The sequence below is a fragment of the Crocodylus siamensis genome, chromosome 4, assembly GCF_052110815.1.
Source record: "Crocodylus siamensis isolate JL-2025a chromosome 4, ASM5211081v1, whole genome shotgun sequence".
Taxonomy (NCBI): Eukaryota; Metazoa; Chordata; order Crocodylia; family Crocodylidae; genus Crocodylus; species Crocodylus siamensis.
In genome coordinates, this window is record NC_143398.1 from 147,338,309 (window position 1) to 147,359,525 (window position 21,217).

Consider the following 21,217-nt stretch of genomic DNA (forward strand, 5'->3'; position numbering starts at 1 on the left):
TCCCATGCTGTCACTGCTCCGCAATCCCACACCATGATCCCAGCCTTGCCCGCCTATCCCACTCTTGAACACTGCTCCCTGCCTGCCCCTGGCCCCATCCCACAAAGGGAGTTTTGGTGAGTTGCTGCAGCAGGGGCGGGGGGAGGGGTGCTGATCTGGCCCGGAACAACTCATCAAAACTCCCTATGTGGCCCCCGGGCCCAAATAATTGCCCACCCATGCTCTAAAGACATGGTGTCAGAGAGTCAGTGGGAACCAAGAAGAGCCAAGAGATAACATGATAGCTCAGGATGTGGAGAACAGAGTGTACTGCAGGTTAGGACTGAAGGACATTTGTGAAGCTGTGTGTGGAGGGCAGAACTGGAATAGGAACTGACAGTTTGGTTACTGCTCGTTACCAGAAATGAAGACACCCCCAAAGCAGGAACCCCGAGTCTGTTGGAATAACTGCTCCTTACCTGCATTTTTTCAATCATTTCAAACAAGTCTGCAGGCTGTGAAGAGAAAAGGACAACATGGAAAGGTATCCACAATTTTTATGAGTGAGAATAAAAGGGAAGAATGTCTTGGGGCACATGTACACGTGCATTAATGTGACTTTTCTAATGCACATTAAATTTAATACCGCCAATGTGAGGTACTAAATTAATGCACAATAAGCTACGCTACTGCAGTGCATTTGTACACTTTTTTAGTGACACTTAATGAGCAGTGGACTATTTTATTGCACATTAGCATAATGTCACAGTTTTTTATGTCACACTTTAATGCACAGTAAAATAGTCTACTGAGCATTAAAGCACATGTGTAGATGCACCCTTAGGGTGATATCTTTTATGGGAACAACTGCATACTTGGGATAGAGTTGACAAGCTTTTGAATGCAAAGCTATCTTTTTCAGGTCACTTGACCAAGCACGTCATCTGCGGTGGCACTGGCCATGACAAAGGTCAGTTCTCTTGCTTCAGGGCAAAAACTATTCTGCTGCTGAAGTCAGGATGGAATCCCTTTCACTTCTGATGATGCAGTATAAAATAGCATGCCAAGAACACAGCTGTCACCTTGCAATTTTACCTGGTATGATGTGGTATACTGGTCCCTGTGGAGCATTTATCTTTTTCTGATGAACCAAGACAATGGTCTTTTCTGCTGTGTTATAAAACTTAGATTGCCAAATTTTAGGACAGTTACAGGGGGCACACATGTATACCCTCAACACCTGCACATTCCCAACTGTTGATCCAAGATGCACATTCCCTGACTCTCTCCCTGTTTCTCAGCTGATCAAGTCATATTCTTATCCTGGAAAAAGAAGATGCAACACCGTACCTTGTGGTGAACAGCAGTGTTAAGTACAGTTGGTGAGTCTGGCGTAGGAGAGTCAAGTATGTCACTGATGCGGTGCTCTACCTCATCAGACTGTCTGCAGAGACAGAAATAAAAGGAGACAATTCCCATTAACCTGTATAACATCCAGGATACCAACATCTATATGTAGTTACTTGTCTACCCCTCTTTATCTAGAAAGTGGCCTAGCTTCTCACAGCTGCTGTTTCCACCTTTTTGACCCAAGAAGAGACATGAACAGCTCACCATTCACTGATCCCCAGCAGCCACCATGGATGTACCCCACACCCATTCCTTGTTACTGGGGCTCGCACTCTTCATATGATCATCAGCTCCATCACAATTCCTGGCTTAGCTAAATGATCTCCCTTCTCTAGTTTTCTGCTTCAGTGAACAGGTTACAGCAGGAGGTAAGCAGGACTCACTGGGGAGTAAATGAAGTGAAGTGATGGGGAGGAAGTCCAGTAGTCGAGGCTGTGGGAATAGAATTTCCCCAGATATTGAGATCACCTTGTGAAAAACCATCTGATTCCCAGGAATCATACATCTGAAGATCAACTGGCATCTGAAGCATTAAAAGCCCCTGCAGTCCCTGGAGCCAGAACCTAAATACAGACCACTTGCCACAGCCCAGATGTCAGTCCTATGACAGGGAATATCCCATAGCTACAGATAGTGAAGAAGCTGTCTACCCTGCAGAATTAAAACAGGGGTCAGAGGGTGTGTCTACATGTGCAATTAATACTATATATGTAATTTACTGTGTAGTAATCCAGCCCTGGGAATGTATCTACACATGCACCCAAAACATTATTATTATTACTAAAGTTAGCAAGAAATCAGATGGATTTCTGACTACAAGGCCTAGTGTTGCTAATCATTACAAATTTATCACAGTTTTGTGGTGCCTGGTACAGGTAGTCTCGTGTCGGCATGAAAAGTGTAGCCTTTAAACAATTCTGAGAAAGAACCAAAAAAAGCATTCCTGATAATTATCTACATTCTGGGAAGGCATATTAAACCACAAACCCAGAAGCCTAGATAGATTCTAGTTCCAGATCTTCCATTAATAGCAGTTAACATTTCTTTGGCATCCACAATTCTAATTAGAAGCCAGAACTAGTTTGGAGGGTATGTATAAGACCCTTGGAAATATCATTTCACATATCTATGACTTTTCACAAAGTTACTTACAGGCGAAACTGAAAACAGAACCTAGATTCCTTAGTAACAGAGACAGGTCTCATCCACTTCAAAGGCTGGGTAGATATGCATCCTTATAGATTAACTAGATACACAAGACGATTCTACACATGCATTAATGAGTTTTTCCTAATGTGCATTAAGTTTAGGACCTCCAAAATGTGCATTAGGCTGCCCTAATGTGCAGTACTGAAAGCTCACATTTTTTAAGTTAGGCTTAATGAGCAGTAACTTATTTTACTGTGCATTAGCATAATTGCATGGTTTTGTACATGATGCTTTAATACAAGTGTTGTCAACCGCAGACTATGCATATCCCTAAGGATACTTAAAATGGTCCTAGGGGGTATACAGACCTGATCTGGCTCATAAATGCTGCGTGTATGCGCAAAGCTGCAGCACAGCACACAGGCAGTCATAATGGCAGCCGAGTCTGGCTGGTAATATGTTGAGAGGGAAGGGGCCACGGGAGTGGGGAGAGGGCAGATCAAGGCCCCAGTGGTGGAGGAGGGAGTAGGGCTAGAGCACGGGCAGGGACTGCCCAGCCGGGGTGGGACGCCAGACTGAGCTGTGTGCGGGGTGGCTCCCACCCCTGTGTATGCCCCAAGAGGGCACAGGGCAGGGTGGGATGCTGCTGTGGGCTGGGGTCAGGTCTGCGCCGGGCTCTTCCCAGCGGGGGCTGGGCCAAGCTGCACTTTGGGCATGGGGTGGCAGAGGTGGGAGGGGGCTAAAGTAGGGGCTGCAGGCACCCCAAAATTTGCCAGAGCAACTCCCCCAGTAGCCCCCTCCCAGCATCGCCACCACCTGCCTCCACCTCAGTGCGGACCAGCCCCCACTGGGAACAGCTTGGCACCAGCCCCAGCCTGCAGCAGCAACCTGCCTCGCCCCACATGCAGATCCAGGGACACACGCTCCCCCCACATGCCCTCCCAGGGGTGTGTGTAGTGTTGGATACCAGGGCAGAGTATGGGACAGAGCCACAGCTTGTCTGGGGGGGCGGGGGGAGGAGGGGGACTGTCTCCTGCCGCTGCATGTACCCCAGGAGGGCACAGAGGCATGTGTCCCTGGATCTGCACAGGGCAGGGTGGGATACCGCTGTGCACTGGGGCTGGAGCTGTGTCGGGCTCTTCACTGCAGGGGCTGGGCTGGGCTGGGCTGCACTCATGGTGGGAGGCAGCAGCGCTGGGCAGGGGCTACAGCGGGACTGCACCCACTCCAGAATTCACTGTAGACCCCCCACAGGCCCCTCCCAGTGCCACTGCCACCCCAAGTGTAGCATGGCCCAGCCCCTGCCAGGAAGAGCTTGGCGCCAGCCCCAGCTGGCAGTAGCAGCCCACCCCTCCCCAACACAGATCTGGGGGCACATGGCTCCATGCCCTCCCAGGGGTGTGCATAGCTGCGGGAGCCACCCCCTGTGCAGCTCAGTCCTGCACCCCACCCCGGCAAGGCAGTCCCTGCTCCTGCCCCTGCCCCAGTCCCACTCCCTCCTCCACTGCTGGGCCAGCCCGCCCTGCCCTATGCACATATCTAGGGGCACATGCCCCCATTACCTCCTGGGGTGCATGCTTTTGGTGCTTTTATCTAATAGCTGATTGAATTAGCTTTAGCAAAAGTGCCAAAAAGACTTGATGAAGTGTCTGATCTATACAGATGCTACAGAACTAGGTTGAAGTAACGCATTGCTTCTTCTAGTAAAGAGGGTTTTTTGCTTGTTTGTTTGTTTGTGGGTTTTTTATGTCTGCAAGTAGCCTTATTGTATAAGGCTAGGGATAGACATTCAAAAAGCCTGGGCCTGAATTGATTCAGTCTTTGCAGGTTAGTCTAACCTGGCTAAGCTAACCCAGTTTATAATAATACAGACATCCCAGAAATGCAGGCACATGCCTGCAGTGGCTCAGGCTAGAAGCTGTGGGTGCTAGAGCAGCCTTCCCTTCCCTTCTGAGCTGAGGGGTGTGTGGCCAGGCCCCAGCAGGACACTCTGATTAGGGAGGGGTTCCCCTCCCTCCTTGATAACAGAGCATTTATCAGCTCTGTTCTCAGAATTTATCACTCCATCAGAAAACAAAGCCTCTCTCATTAGTTCAAGCCCTTCTTAAACAGCTTATTCCAAAGTAGGAATGGAGGGACATTACCAGCTATGTGTTGATTAGCTCCAAATAGCCCTAGTGGACACAGTCCTGTCTACCTTTGTCCTGTCTGTCACAGCATGGACCATAGCCAGCATGTGGTCTGCTAGCTAATGCTGAGAGGTGTCTGTGTAAGGCAGAGGGGAGGGGGGAATCCCTGCTTAGCAGGGAGAGATGAGGAAAGGGGAGGAGGGATGGAGGAAGCCAGGCAAGCGCCTACAGTCTCTGCCAAAGCTCCAGGGAGCAGAGGGAAGGAACCAGCTTTACCGTGGAGCAGAGAGCCCTACCCAGCCCAGAGAGCATGCCAGGATGCTGGGGGACTCTGGTTTAACTTTCATAGATTTCATAGACATTAGTGCTGGAAGGGACCTCAGAAGATCATTGAGTCCAGCCCTCTGCCCCAGGGGAAGGAAGTCAGCAGGGATCATAGGATCCCAGAAAGATAAACTTCCAAATGTCTCTTGAAGGTGTTCAAATGTAAGTGCTTGAACCACCTCCAGTGGCAGTGTATTCCAGAGCTTGGGGGCTCGGACAGTAAAGAAGTTCTTCCTTATGTCCAGCCTGAAACGGTTATGGATGAGTTTGTGACAGTTTGACCTTGTCATCCCTTGGGGTGCTCTGGTGAACAGACATTTCCCCAGATCCTGGTGAGCACCCCGATAAACTTATTCGAGGTCACCAGATCACCCCTGACCCTGAGCTTTTCCAGGCTGAAGAGTCCCATAGCTCTCAACCTCTCGTCATAAGGTCTGTTTTCCTGACTTCTGATCATGCGTGTGGCTCTTCTGTGGACTCTCTCAAACTTCTCCACATCCTTTTTGAATTGTGGAGCCCAAAACTGGACGCAGTACTGCAGCTATGGCCTCACCAAGGCTGAGTACAACGGGAGAATGACGTCCCGGGATTTGCTTGAGAAGCATCTATGGAAGCAAGCCAGTGTTTTGCTTGCTTTACTAGTGGCAGCATCACATTGCAGGCTCATGTTCATCTTGTGGTCGATCATGACCCCCAAGTCATTTTCATCCATAGTCCTAGCCAGCATAGCACTGCCGAGCCTATAAGGATGCTGCGGGTTTTTCTTCCCGAGGTGGAGAACCTTGCATTTTTTGGTGTTAAACACCATCAGGTTCTCATCTGCCCATTTCCTGAGCCTGTCAAGATCTGCCTGGATCACCCTCCTGTCCTCAGGTGTGGATGCTTTACCCCAGAGTTTGGTGTCATCAGCGAACTTGGCCAGTCCACTTCTGATACCAATGTCCACATCATTAATGAAGATGTTGAATAGTGTTGGCCCAAGGACAGAGCCTTGAGGGACCCCATTGCTCACAGGGCACCATGACGATTGACTTCCATCAATCACCACCCTCTGGGTCCGACCATGGAGCCAATTCCCCAGCCAGTGGATCATGGTGAAGCCAAGGCCACAGTTGGACAGTTTTGCTAAGAGGTGATCATGGGATACCAGATCAAAGGCATTTTTAAAGTCAAGATATATGACATCAGTCTCTTCTCCCATGTCCAAGTGATAGGTTACCTAGTTGTAAAAGGAAATAAGATTGGTCAAGCAAGACCTGCCCGCAACAAACCCGTGCTGGCTATCCCTCAGGATGCTGTCATCGGCCTGTCTGTTAAGAATCGTCTCTGATAATCTTTTATAGGACTTTCCCCTTGGTTTAAGTCCTTCTAGGACTTAATCCAAGAAGGGGTCTGGGACAGACATAGCATAACTGATTTGGGTCAAACTAATTTAAGTCTGATATCATAGAATCATTGAATCGTAGAATCATAGAAGTCAGGTCAGAAGGGACCTTGTAGATCTTCAAGTCCAACCCCCTGCCTTGGCAGGAGAAAAAAAACTGGGCTCAAATGATCCCAGCTAGGGAGGCATCAAGCCTCTTCTTAAAGACCCCCAGGGTAGGAGCCAGCACCACTTCCCTTGGAAGTTGGTTCCAGCTCCTCGCCGCCCTAACTGTGAAGTAGTTGTTACGGATGTCTAATCTAAACCTACTCTCCAACAACTTTACGGCTGTTATTCCTTGTTATGCCAGAGGGCGCTAGGGGAAACAAGGTCTCTCCCAAACCCTTCTGGTCCCCCCTAGTGAGTTTATAGACAGTCACCAGGTCCCCCCTCAGCCTACTCTTGTGAAGGCTGAACAGGTTCAGGTCCCGCAGTCTCTCATTGTAGGGCCTGCCCTGTTGTCCCCGGATTATGCAAGTGGCCCTCCTCTGGACCCTCTCAATGTTGGCATCGGTATGACATTCAGCCAGGTTTATTTCAAACCAGATTCAGCCATTTTCAAACTGGTGTATATGCACTGAACATCTTTTCTGTTACAGGTTTAAACCAGTTTCTGATCACTTAAACCTGTTTATGTGTAATGTCTGTCCCTAGCCTAAAGGTGCGTATCTACCCTACCTTCTGACTGATTTCAGAATAACACAGCTAACTGCTTTGCTCATCCTCTTTGTCAAACAACTTTGCAGAAAGAGCATGCAAAATTAGGTGGTTCTAAAACACGTTAACACAGTGTAGCTTTGTATCACACTCTAGCAATAAGAACACATACAGAGGTTTATGACTCTCCTATTACTTCCATGCAAAAAGATCCATAGCTATGTGTGGTGGAGTCTCATGCTCTTACATCTAGCACTCCTGGGTTCATTCTCCACCCTGCAGTTATACAGTGCAAACTTATTGTAATAAAAGTGCACAGAAGTGTGAAAAGTGTTAATTAAAAGAGGATATTCACTAGAAAAGGGTTAGTCCATTCACTGTACCATAGCTAAAAAATTGGTTCCTGCTACAGGGTTTGTTAAAAGTGACAGTTTATTATAAGCAGGTTTTGTTTCATGAGATTATACCCTAGTATGCTTTCCTCTAAAGACCAGGGTACACTCTTTTCGCAGGGTCAAGAATTCTGATGCCCTGCATTCCACTGATTCATTTTTATTTGTATAACCTAGTCGGATTATGCAGGTGGGTGTCTCTCTATATGATTTGGTCAGCACAGAGTAACAGCATACTTTACGCCAAGTGAAGAACTGAAGGGGAAGAGGTTTGTTTTGTGCATCTGAAATGTGAAACTCTGGTACGATAGATGTCATAACTAGTAAGGATTGCTCCCTGGGTGGCATGGGGATCACATTCCATTAGCTCTGGTACCCTTGTTAACCTCACACCTGTGGGATGCCACTGCTGCCAAGGGAGGCGTTGGCATGGCCAGCATCTACTGAGTACAGTGACCCTCATGTGACCAACTACTGTAGCCACCACCATTCACTACCACTGCCCAGTGCTGCTGATTCCTGTTGACACCAACAATAAGCTACACTGAATTTGGCAGGGACAAAGGCAGTGGCTGCAGCAGGAGGCTGCAGTGGCTTCCTGGCTGCTTACTGTGCCAGTATCTCCCCACAACAAAAGTGGCATCTCCCACACAAGATTGGCTACATCTGACTTCTATCTCTGTTCCCCACAGCCAAACCTGAAACTGTCCCTGACCCCAGTCCTTCCCAAGTGCTTCCAGCTGCAAGGGCTGTACTGGGACAATAAAGTGGCACCTCCTTTAATTCCATTCTGGCACTCCCTTTAAGTTGGATCCTGGGTTGTGCCTCAGTAACCCACCCCTAGTTATGCTACTGATGCTTATAGAAGAAAAAATGGTACGTTAGACTAAAGAGCCAGAAAGAATTGTTGGAATGTCTATATGCAAAGCATATTTATACGTGAATTTAGTAGCTGTACTAATACTTACTTTATTTCTGCAATTTTGTGATTTTTGCTTAACAGGAACTGTCCATTTAAGAACAGGGTATGGTAAAAACGTAGAGTTCAGTATAAAACCAATACTTCACCTTTTTGTCTATAGAACATCTACTCTGCTGATACAAGCTTCAAAAGGGTCAGAATTTAATTTAATAAAGTAATCTTCCCAGAAGCAAGACACATTCTAAAAGGTGTGATATTAGTTCATCAGTATGACTGAAGGCCTCAGAGGTCTGTAGATACACAAAGCTCTTGGGTCAGAGTCAATATCTTTTATTAGACCAACTAAATAGTTGCAAAAAATTCCTTTCTTTGCAAGCTTTTGGGCACATATACCTTTCATCTGGCTGAGGAGACTTCAAAGATTGTAAAAGTCCTCCTATTTAAAAAATAAACTCCATTTTGCACAGGGGAGGAAGATGCTGGAAGTTTATCCCCCGGGTATCTGAGAGTCCTTTTGTGGGAGTGTTGCTCTGTGATGTGCAGATTAGGCTGTCTTCTGCCCTGGAGGTGTCCAGTATCAGAGGCAGCAAGGAGCTACAGAGCTCTTCACCATAATCTACCTGTTTTAATCCTGCCCAGCCCAGTAGAAACTAAATATTATTCCCATTCCATGACCATTTAGTGGCTCTTATTTGAAATGAGTCCGAATGATTCCAGTTCTAGTGCTGTAAACTCATTTTTTTTCTTTGGTACTGGATTGAAAGCTCTGTTGGGCTGGGATTGTCCCTTACTTTGTGAATGTATAATGCCAAGCAGAATGGGGGCTCAATCTTATTTAGTCTTCTAGGCTAGGGACTGAAGTTACACAGAAACTGTTTTAAGTGATCAGAAACTGGTTTAAACCTGCAACAGAATAGAAGTTCAGTGCACATAAACCAGTTTCAAAATGTCTGGAACTGGTTTAAGATAAACCTGATTGAACGTAGTATCAGATTTAGCGGATTTAGATCAAACCAATTTATGAAACTTCTGTCCCAGAACCCTTCCTGGTTCAAGTTAAATCAGTCACCCAGCATCCCAGCATTTTGCAGCCCTGGGCCAAGCTGTGTTATCTGCTCCTGAGAGTAGGGCTAGCCCTGCCCCTCTGGCTCAATCGCCTCATTGGTTGGCTCACTTTCCGCCCCCTCCCCCGGCACAGCACAGCTGTGTACCATGGGGCCAGGGAGGAGGGGTTAAACTTCCCTTACCCCCACCACAGAGCTACCCTGACCTGCTTACTTAGCGCTGGCTGCAACTGTGGACTAAAAATCCCAGAGGCACCTGGAAGTAGAAAGAAGTGATGAGCACCCTGCAGAGTCTTGCTGCTATGAGTCTGGACTGCAAATCCCAGAAACCTTGGGGGCACCAGGAAGAAGAAGTGAACACACAGCCCATGCTGGCTATGTGTCAGAGAGCCATGCTCTAGTGCCCCTTGGCTTCTGGCTTGAGCCACTGCAGGCATGTGGCTGCATTTCCTGAATCAAAGCTGAATGTCTGTTCATTTGCTTATTTGTTCAATCTCTGTGGCTTAGACTAACCTGCAAAGACTGAATCAATTCAGCTTTGGGCTTTTTGACTGTCTGTACTTAGCCCTAGTGAGAGGTCTGCATCAAGGCTAAACTGCTCACTTGAACTTTGACAGAATTGTCAACATTTTGGATGCTGAGAAGTGAACAAATTTTATGGAGTTAAATGGAAAGAGGGACTTACCATGAGTCAGCTGATCTGTGGTAACTTACTTTGTCCATTTCTATCTCAGGTTAACTAAATCAGGATATCTTACCTTAAGGAGGATTCATTCAGAGATAAGCTGCCCCAGTTTGGCTTCCATTTGCAATAGGATAAGAGTGGACACATACTTTTCAAACAAATCACCTGCCTGGGCTTTGATAAACAAATTGCCTATCTCATGATCCTTAGGTATCTAGCACATTAATTTTGTACTTTCAGGGTTCATAGAATCATAGAATGAAGGACTGGAAGGGACCTGTAAGATCATCAAGTCCGGTTACCTGCCAAGGGCAGGAGGTAATTGGACTCAAAAAAGCTCACCCAGGTGCTTGTCCAATCTCCTCTTGAACACCACCAGGGAAGGCAACTGCATCACCTCTGCTGGAAGTGTGTTGCAGATTCTAGTTACCCATACAGATTCTAGTTACCCTTACTTCTACAGAAGTTTTTCCTTACATCTAGCCTAAACTTTTCCTCGACTAGCCCATTGGACCTCATCCTCCCAGGGGGTGCTTTTCTGAAAAGTTGCTCTCCCAGATCCTGGTGTTCTCCCTTGACATATCTGTAGGCAGCTATTAAGTCTCCCCTCAGCCTTTTTTTACTCAGACTGAACAAACCCAGATCCCGAAGTCTTTCCTCATAAGGCCTATCCCTCAGGTCCTTGATCATGCGTGTAGCCCTTTTCTGCACCCTTTTGAGCTTGTACACATCCTTCTTGAAGTGCAGTGCCAGAACTGGGCACAGTACTCCAGCTGTGGCCTCACCAACACCGAATAGAGGAGGAGGAGCACCTCTCTGGATCTGTTGGCAACATCTACTGATGCATGCCAGAATTCTATTTGCTTTATTGGTGACTTCATCACACTGGTGGCTCATATTCATCCTCTGGTCAGTTGTCACCCCTAGGTCCTTCTCAGTTGCAGTGCCAGCTAGTGGACCAGCACCCATCATATAGATATGGTGAGGGTTCTTCCTACCCAGATGGACGACTTGACACTTGTCCCTGTTGAACCTTATCTGATTGCATTCAGCCCATAGGGACAGCCTGTCAAGGTCGTCCTGGATCTTTTTCCTGTCCTTGGATGTGCCCACGTCCCCACAGCTTGGTATCATCCACAAACTTAATCACTGTGCTTTTTACTCCCTCATCCAGATCATTGATAAATTTGTTATAGAGCACAGGCCCAAGCACTGATCCCTGGGAGACACCACTGGAGATGGCCCTCCAGGATGAGGCCACCCCATTAATCACCACTCGTTGGGATTGGCCACTAAGCCAGTTGCCAACCCACCTCACTGTAGCCTGGTTTAGGACAGTACTCTCCAACAACTGAGAGGAATTAATTGGAAACAATATCAAAGTCCTTGCTGAAATCTAGGTAGATGATGTCTACCTCCTGTCCCATGTCCAGCTGGTTAGTTACCTTATGTGTTTATAGCCCTCTATTCAGACTGTAGATTACCATCCTGCTGACAAAGAAAAACAACCCCAGAAGTTGGAGGAAGAAATTGAAAAAAAAACTGTGATCACTCAAACTGAATTGTCATGAAATGATTACATGGAAGAAGCAGAGGGTAAGAGGAAGAGTAAAGGTTTTGGTGTTTTATTAAAATTTTCTGAAAGCCACTTAAATTCATGCCATTTTTTATTCAAAAAAGTATCTTTAGCTCTACATTTTCACTGCTTTTAAACAGGAAAACTGGGTTCTCTGTAAGGCACACGTGGCTGGAATTATTCTCACACTCTGCTGAATATGTTATAAAGAGGCAATTGTAACCTGCAGTATGCCCTACTATTTCAGCTCTACCAACATCTAGGGACCTACCAAATTTGGGCGGCTGGCTCTCAATTTTGTGGTCTGAGTGCAGCGCCAGTCACCATTTTTACAGCAGAGCATGGCCTTCCTATACCTCTGATTAGACAAGGGGCCAATGGAGATTGTTCAATCTCCAGGCAGGGTGGGAGTTCCAGGGCCCCATAACCAATCAGAGGCATGAGGAAGGACCTGCCAGGGTCCTCTGCAAAAATCTCCCTGCCTCTCCTCCCCTCTCCCTCCCCACATGCTTCAGGGTGCCAGGGCTTCCTACCGTCTTCTGTTTGCAGCTCCCTTGTTTTCCCCCCCTGCTGGCTATCTTCATGCTTTTTTGTGGTCCCCGCTTTTTTTGTGGGGACCAGGTTTTTTCACAGGGGCCCTACCAATTTTGCAGTCTCTGTGAAAATCGCAATATCGTGATTTCAGTAGGTGCCTACCAATGCTCCTATATCCTGTCTTATAGCCCCACTGCTGTTCCAGTTCTGAGCTCCCAGCCCACCTCTCCTATACCATTTCTGTCTGCAGCTGCAGGACTAACAATCTGTCAGCAAACATTTGTTTTAGTAAAGCCAGCATATTGACTTTGACAGGTTCCATAAACTCTTTAATTTTTTATCCACAAGTATTCATAAGAGGGATTTTTGCTGTCTGAAAAAGGTGTTCCACATCCTTGCATTAATATCTTCCTGAGGGTGCAAGATAGAAGCATGTGTTTAGCCATTTTCTAAACACTTCACAGTGTGAAAGTCATCCAGGAAGCAAAAGGAGTATTGTGAGACTTATATAACTAAGCACATAGCCATTCATAGTAAATTACAATTCATATAAACATAATGGCCCTGTCCAGATGAGTGACCCTTGTGTTGAAGTATGATCACAGGAACTACTGTCTGAAGTATTTAGAAGAATCAGCCAGTTCATAAAAACCAGTCTCAGTGTAATTCACCATCAGAAAATAGGTCTAACATGATTAAATAAAATGTTTGCTGTGAATCATTAGCCTTGAGACACGGCAGCTCCTGCACTCTAGCTTGGGCCTCTTCTCAGCCCGGCTCTGCCAGTTATGCTCTTCGAGGGTATATGTGGATTGTTACATTCATTTCACTTATGCCCTTGCCCTAATAATAACACTGGGGCATGTAGGAGCTGGGGCTTTGAATTCCCCACAGCTTTCACACATTGATTTCTGAACTCCAAGAGAAAGAGAGGGCAAGACAGAAGCAGAGACAGTGAGCATGAGTGACTGCCATGGTTAAAGCCAATATTATGTCAGTCCTTTATTTAGGATTTTCTCTAATTGTCTCTGTCTCATCCTTGCAACTCAGGAACATGTGGGAAAGTAAACCAACCAGCTGTCACTAAACTGCCTAGACTTTTACTCCAATACCTCTCATTTAGTCCATACTGGGAGTGTCTGCACATTTGCTTTAATGTGCAGAAGACTATTTTACTGTGCATTAAAGCATCATGTAAAAAAACCCCATGCCATTATGCTAATGCACGGTGAAATAGTCTACAGTGCATAAAGTGTCACTAAGAAAGTGTGCAAATGTGCTACTGCACATTAGCATAGCCAAATGCGCATAAATTTACTACCTCACATTGGAGGTACTGTATTTAATACACGTTAGAAAAGGCGCATTAATACACGTATAGACATGCCCACTGAGCTGCTTCCCTGTGCTGCAGATGGAAGGAGAAGCTGTGAGGGGAATGGATTTCATCCAACCCTTCTCCGTCCACCCAGAAAAATCAGAAGGAATTCAGCTCATTTGAAGGAGGAAAGGTAGGACCTGAAGTCCTGCCCTTCATATCCTGGAAGGAGAGACTAATCAAGAAAAAAACAATCTAGCATACCCCACCCTAGCCCACTCTCCACTCAGATATCAGGAAGCCTTCTTCCTCCTCCATTAAGGAGAGAAAGTAGTCCCAGCATCAGAGAGATGGAAATCAGGCTGGCATGCTGGGCCAGGGATATGGCTGTAAGTTGTTTCCCTTGTCTAGTTTTAGTTTCTACCACCATAATCTCACCTACAAACAGGAAGAAGCTATGGCAACAAAGTACCAAAGGGGCATGCAGGGGAGCTAGGGCTGTTAGAGGTACATACCCTCCATAGGTTCCAAATGTGAAACTGCGCTTCCGGGAAAACATTCTCCACTCTTCTGTCTTGTTAAAGGCAGGCTTATGTCTTTCTTGTTCACAGGCTTCTTTCCTTTCCTACTGTCTTGTGGTGGAGGAGGGCGCAGGCTCACGTCCCCATCTCCAGAGAGCACAAGCTTCATCCTGCACCCCCACAAAGCCCAGCCCCCATGTGCTTCCTTCTCCAGAGATGCACTTCAAATGAAAGAATGAAAAGAGCTGCTCACAGCTAGGACCGGGCCTAAACTGCACAACAGCAGGAAGCTCCTGGGGTGAGACTGCAGGGTACCCAATGAGCAAGGGAATGGCAGAGAGAAAGAAAGCAAAAGAGCAAGTGAGAGATGGAGAAAAGGGAGACTGGAAGGGAATAAGAGTTCATTCGTGGAGGGGAAAAGGAGTGCCCCCTTCTCTTGGCTTGGTGAGTTCAACGTACCCAGATCATCCTTTCTCTGGGCTAGAAACTCTCAGGTGGAAACAGCAAAAGGAGCTGATGATGAACTCAGGAATTTCAGGGATTTTCTGCTAGTGGAAGTGAAACAGTACCTGAGGGAGGAAGAACCATTATTGCCCCCCATCTAGAGTAAGATCTGTCCTCAAGCTGCCTCCTACAGGAAGGGTCAACCAGACTTGCAATCCCCCAGTGCTGCCCATTCCCTAGTGGTAGAAAGACAGGAGACACTGACCCCTTCCACAGCTGCCCTCTGCTCAGGTAATTAAAACATAAGGCAAGATTTGCCACACCGTCTCCCTTGTGAAACATCTTCCTGCTTTAAGAGGCAAGCTCGTGCTATGAGACTTCTTGCTGGGGAGGGTGGGAGTGTTGTTGCATCAGCATAGAGTCTCCAACTTGACAGAAAATTGAGTTGGGAACATGACCCCTACTGCCTGGTTGTGACCCAGCTGTTTGAGGACATAAAACCCTTTCAGATACATTTCTTCCTTGATCGCCCTTCTCTTCCTTCTCTTTCCTTGGCTGAATCCCATTACCGCAAGAAGATGTAATCTTATTTCACTACATAGCATAAAGACCTGTAGCCTCTGTATGTGCATCATTGCCTAGGTCAAGCAGAGATTTCCCTGCAAGCTCCTTCCAAGTATCTGTTATATAGTAATGCCCATGAGAGATCCTCAGATGGGTTAATCACTTCCATTTGTAAACAACTCAAAACTTCATCAGTCCTCACTGCCACAGTTTATCAACAATCCACAAATCCCTTTTAACAGCTGCTGCCCCTTTACTTGCCACCAAACCAGTAGCTTATGTGCCTACACACTAAATACAAGCATTCCCCTTGACTATATGTCTGTCGGTATTTAGCTGTATTAATGAGCAAGTTTTAGTATGAATTCTTAAATTTTACAGTGCCTTATTCTGTATGGGTTGTAATCCACACATAGTTGTTGTGTAAATGTATTTACTGTGACTGTCACAGTGTGTTTTAGGGGTCGTTTTTCCTGTCAGCCTACAAGCACTCCCATTTTCTTTGTCTGCTGTAATCCTACGTACAAATTCTTTTTGGCATTTTAGGTTTTTGGTAGTGTTGGAGCATTGCCGAAGCTGCGATGATGCAGGAAATATGTGAGAAGCAAGGTTTCTGGCAGGATCTTTTATTGGACCAATTGTGTATCTGGGACGGATGTTAGCCAAACTTTCTAGCAAAACATTATGCGTGTTTCAGTCCATTTATTATCGGTGCCTTTCAGATACGTGCATTACTGTTTCCTTTTCCATGTTTTTTCTTAAGATGCTTGTTCCTATCAGGACTGTTTTGGATTCACTCCAACACCCTGATCTCTGTACAAGTCATTGCTCGAATGTCTGATGGGAGATACTAGCTTCACAGAAGGAAATGTGAGCACATCCACAGAACCCAGCAACGCACAGGCACAGCAGTGGGAACATCACAACACACCTTTAGACTGTGACTGCTCCCGGTCAGAAACTCTTTCTTTGTGTATAATTACAGAGGCGCAATAATAAATACTAACCACAGGCGCAGCTGTGCGCACACACAATTCCCACACATGCACAGCTGCCCAGGGCTGCGCACAGCCATGCCTGCGCAAGCACCCACGTTTATAGATTTATAGATTCATAGATGCTAGGGTCGGAAAAGTAGGTCATCGAGTCCGACCCCCTGCCCTAGGCAGGAAAGAGTGCTGAGGTCAGATGACTCCAGCTAGGTGCTTGTCCTGTCTCCTCTTGAAGACCCCCAGGGTAGGGGAGAGCACCACCTCCCTTGGAAGCCCGTTCCAGATTGGGGCAACCATGGGTGACTGGTGCCACCTTAGTCAAGGGGGGCACCAGTGTTCCCGCCTGCCCATCTCCTAAGTGGTGAGCGCGGCCGGTCAGGGAGTGCACGTGTAGCCCCCTGCACCCCCTACCCATCGCCACTGCTGGCAGCCCTTACAGCAAAGAAGTTTTTTGCTAATGTCCAACCTAAACGGGCTCTCCCTCACTTTGTGGCCATTGTTCCTAGTTACTCCAGGGGGTGCCCTAGTCAATGGAGCCTCTCCGATTCCCTGCTGCCCTGCCCTGATGAATTGATAGGCAGGCACAAGATCACCTCAGCTTCCTCTTGGGGAGGAGAAGGCTGAGAGGTGCGGGCAGGTCCCGGATCCTGAGCCGGCGCCAGAGGCGCGCAGCTGGTGGCTCTGCCAGCTCTGAGGGGGTGATGGAGACGAGGCTCGGGAATGCCCACCTCAGCCTGTCCCTCCCTCTCTGCTTCCCTCTCCAGACAGCCTGCTCCCGCTCCCCTGCGTCCCCGCGCGCCGCATGCCGGCACAATGTCTGGAGCCTCTTCCCCGGGGGCTCCGCTTCCTGCACGAGCCGCATGGAGGACCTGCGCCGCCCTCCCCCCCACCCCCCGGCCTCGCAGCCCATTTAATTGGCATCGCGGGAGAGAGGAGAATGAAAAGCAGCTCGGCTCCCCTACCTGCGCCGGCCTTTCTCATCCTCGGCTGGCGAGCGGATGGAGACCCAAGCGTCCAGCTGCTGCCGCCCGCGCTCCCCTCTCCTCCCACTATCAATTATTCAGGCAGGCTGCAGTGTCCTTCCCCTCCTCCTGCCTCCTTCCCCTCTCCTCCGCGGCTCCCGCCGGCGGTGCCGTCCCACTCGGGACCGACGCGCTCGCGGCTCGCGGACGGGGCGGCGGCGCTCCTGCAGCCCCCCGCTCGGCGCACACTGCCCCCTGCCCGCCCGGCAGAGGTGACCTTCACCGACGAGAGAGCTTTTTCCCCCCCTTCTTCTTCTTTTGCTTGGCAGCTTTTGCTCGCTTCGAGGGCAGTGGGCATTGCTGTGGCCCGCCGGATCATAAACCAATGGGTGTTACAGGGGTACACTAAGCTGGGTCACGGGGATCGGTGGCATAGGTCCGAAGAGGAACAGAAGGCGCTGTCACTGGGTGAGGGAAGGGTTAAGATATGCCATTATGCAGTCCGTGTCATCTTCTGATCAGTGGCCACGCGGAGGGGGTGCACGCGGGTGCACGTGCACCCCCTCAGCGTGGTGGTGCACCCCCTACAAAAACGTCGGCGGTGCCTACGGGTGGTCGCCACTTGCCACCCCCACCACCAGCACTGCCAGCGGCGTCTGTGGGCTGTCAGCGATTGCCGCTGGCTGCCACCAACACTGCCAGCAGTGCCAACCCCTCGCCACCCCTCCCCGCTCACCACCACCACACTCCCATTGCTGCCAGCACTGCCATGCTCCCCCAGCTGCTAGGGGCACACTTCGTTCGTGATTCTCATGGCTGGGTAACTTAGTCCTACAACAGAATAAGGGGAAAGACTAGGCTTGTCCCAGATAAAAGAGCCTTTCCTTACAAGGCATCCCACCTCCCACCCACCCACCAGGTGTATTCAGGGCCCACCCTTCTTGGGGGGAATCAGGACAGGCCCCATGATTTGGGGGGCCCCGGGGAGATGGGTGGAGTGGCTGCGGTGACTCCGCACCACCACTGCTGGCTTTACATGCAGCCACTCACTACCCCCACCCCCACTGCCAACACTGCCACTGTCAATGGTGGTGGTAGCTTCATCCAGTTTGGGGTATGTGGGATTGGAGCGGGGCAGGGCCCCGCATGGGCTGATTTGCCCCAGGCCCTGCACCCTGCTCAGGTCGACTCTGGGGGTATCTGTGGCATTGAGGGCTCAGATCAAGCGTAGTGGCTTCTTAACCTGGCAGGGGAAATACCATGTATCTGTGTCCAAGAAGGCAGTTTTCCTGAACCACTTCACAGGAGAACTGCTCTTCTGGAGTGGTTCAGCACCCGCCGAGGTGCAGAGGCTTTAAGCCCAGTTCATGGGAATGGGAGTCTTGTCCCTTGCTTACTCCCAGGGCCTCATGGCTGAGGGTAAGCAAAACTCAGGGGCATTCAAACCCCAAGCCTCTGGGTTTGGGCCTGCAAGTAGGATGCCCGCCAAAGGTTTTGGAAACATCTGAAGGCCCAGGTGTGGATGGAAGATGTTTGCCGGTAGTAGGGCTCCTTACAGTTCTGAACTCTTGGATTTGGAATTCATTTTGGCTAATTTGGCCTTGGATACAAAGTAAATGAAGAAAAAAAAACCTGTGGCCCAAAACCATGCACATTGCAGTCTGTTATTGGGGAATCAGAAAAGCAGGGATAAAGGCTAAAATGGAGAAAAAGAGCAGCAAGGGGCCATAGTGCATAAAGGTTATCATGGGGCAGACCAGAGAGGAGGAGATGGCAGGAAAGACACGTACCTTCTTTCTTGTCACTTACTACATTTAATTTACTGAGCAAATTATCTTTTGTGGGGCAAAGCTAAAAAAAAATAAACATTTGTGTATTCACAAGTTCCAAAGAGGCCTTTTCTGAGTACATGCATGAAAATGCTTAGAATAAGTAGATTTCTACTCATTGTGGCAAAGGACCAGAACACTTGGAACTCAGTTATAGGCTCTCAGATGAGAGAAGCATTTAGTCACCAGAATTTTTGTTCCTAATAAATATGATGCATGAAAAGCAAACCGACCAGCTTAACCCTCAGAGCCCAGGGTGAGATTATGCCACTTCTGGTTAAAGAATAGTATCTCTTTACTTGTAAAAGCAGTATATTTGATCTGGAGTTGCTAAAAGGTCACGAGCATGGAGCCCTATGTCTTAGAGAGCTATTTACAGAGAGCTGCTGTTAAAGGAGGTGCACTTTATGGCAGATATAAAGCATACTTCATATCAGAGAATGACTCCTATCATATTAATATATATTTTTCCCCAAAAGCTTGTGCGAATGCAAATCACCATTGAACATCCCTCTGCAGGCAAAAGTTGGAGTTGGGTTTCTAAGGGTTTTAAGAATTGATGTGATCATAGCTACATACTCCAAGTCAGTGATTCTCAATCAGGGTGCTGTGGCACCCCAGGGGTGCCACAGGGCACCAAGCAATATTAGCACTGATAGAAGTGCAAATATAATTCACAAGATAAACTCAGAGATTTCAAATAGAAATTCATAATTGTGATCTTTCAGAGTTGTTTGCCACAGAAAATCTGCTCTATTACTTTCTGTAGTAAAAAAAAAAGGGGAAAAACTAAGAGGACATTTTCTGAGGGATGCCTTGAGTCTGTCCAGGATGCCTTGAGTCCAAAAATGTTGAGAACTGCTGCTGTAAGTGCTCCAGCCTTCCTGCACTCCGGAAAGATAAGGATGAGATGCAGTTTTTCAATGACAATTTAATTCAGATTTTCAAAGAGAATTGGGTCTATTTCAGGTGTTCTACTCAGCCAGGTCAAAAGCATCACTAAGCATGTTAAGCAGAGGCTTTTCACAATATTAAATCCCTCCCATATTGAGTGCATCTACATAAGATGATTACTGTGCAGTTGACTAATTAACTGCCGTAAACATCTTGGCATCTGCACACGTGCCCCTATTAGGGAGCATGAAACTAATTGGCTCTGCGGCAGGATAGTCTTGTAAAATACAAATACTACCCTGCTGCAGAGTTTTTTCATGCACAGCAGTGCATGTGTAGACGCTGCCCCAGCTGGCTGGCTGGGGCACAGGGTGCTTAAGTGCAGGGCTAGCTGCTCTGTGGCTGGCTGGAGTACAGCGCGCCTCAATGCAGAGGCTGCCTACCAGTTAGATGTAGATGTGCCCACTCCCAACAAAAAAAACAACTTGAAGGTGAATAGCAGTGACATATAGAGTATAAGCACATTAGGAAAAGTACAGGTCAAAGGAAAAAAAAACACAAGAAAAACAAATTCAAGTCAAGTCAGGCTTAGGTTACTGAAAAATGCACTACATTCAAAAGCTTGTCTAAGCCTATCCCAGTCATACAATTTGTCTAGTTAAATATATCACCCAAAAAAGGATCCTGTCAATTTGCATATTTCCCAAATGATTATGGCTACAACATCACTTCAACACAACCACATGCAAGTTAGGGATATTTTAGGGAGGGACCTGAATGGAGGGATAGGAATTGGCAAGAGAGAGACACATGTAAGACATCACACAAAGGAAGAAAATAGTAACTTTTTTCAGTATTGCCAAGGACCCAAGAAACATAAAATTGAAAAAAAATATGCATTTTGAGTGTTATTTGCTTCCTTCCTTTTAAACCTCTTAGTGATACCATTTTACGGTATTATAACTACAGGTATGCAGGCTAAATGAGAAGTTGTGACTCTCACATAATCATGACACTTTAGGAAAAACTGATTGTGGTGAATTTTGTTGATACTACCAATAAAATTGTGAGAGTAGGAAATACGGAGATACTAGGCTTTCTAGATGGATTGGAACAGTAATCATTGTTGGGCTTCTTGGCTTGTGGCAGCTCCAGGGAAGGAGAAACCATTGAACAAGTGAGATTAAGAATCAGAAGAGGAGATGTCTATCTCTTATTTAAATTAATCTTTAAGTAGACCTCTTAGGGACTAATCATAGTTGTCCAAAAGAACAAGCCAAGCTCTGAGCCAGTACCCCTATGATGAGATAAACGAGGGCCTGGAAAATCCAGGTCACAGCAGTTAGGTGATCTTTCCAAGCACAACTGGTGACACTGTGGACTTCAGCTGGATGGTGGCCTCTATGTACTTTGGAGTTCCTAACAACAGATAACAATGAAAAAAAATCA

The 21,217-nt window shown here is 47.4% G+C and overlaps 1 protein-coding gene across 8 annotated transcripts in view; it reads right to left on the reverse strand.

Annotated features, from left to right (window-relative positions):
* Positions 1 to 17,261, reverse strand: part of LOC149866753 (rap1 GTPase-activating protein 1-like) — a 119,876-nt gene extending 102,615 nt beyond the window's left edge. For all 8 annotated transcript variants that reach the window (XR_016441945.1, XR_016441944.1, XM_090044111.1 and 5 more), the window contains exons 1-3: positions 17,046 to 17,261; positions 1,330 to 1,423; positions 459 to 494 (exon numbers count right to left, since the gene is read on the reverse strand). Coding sequence is in view for 1 of the 8 variants with exons in the window: in XM_090044106.1 (XP_089900232.1) it covers positions 459 to 476 (18 nt within the window). In the remaining 7 variants the exon portion in view is untranslated. The remainder of the gene's footprint in view (positions 1 to 458; positions 495 to 1,329; positions 1,424 to 17,045) is intronic.
* Between the last annotated feature and the right edge of the window lie 3,956 nt (positions 17,262 to 21,217).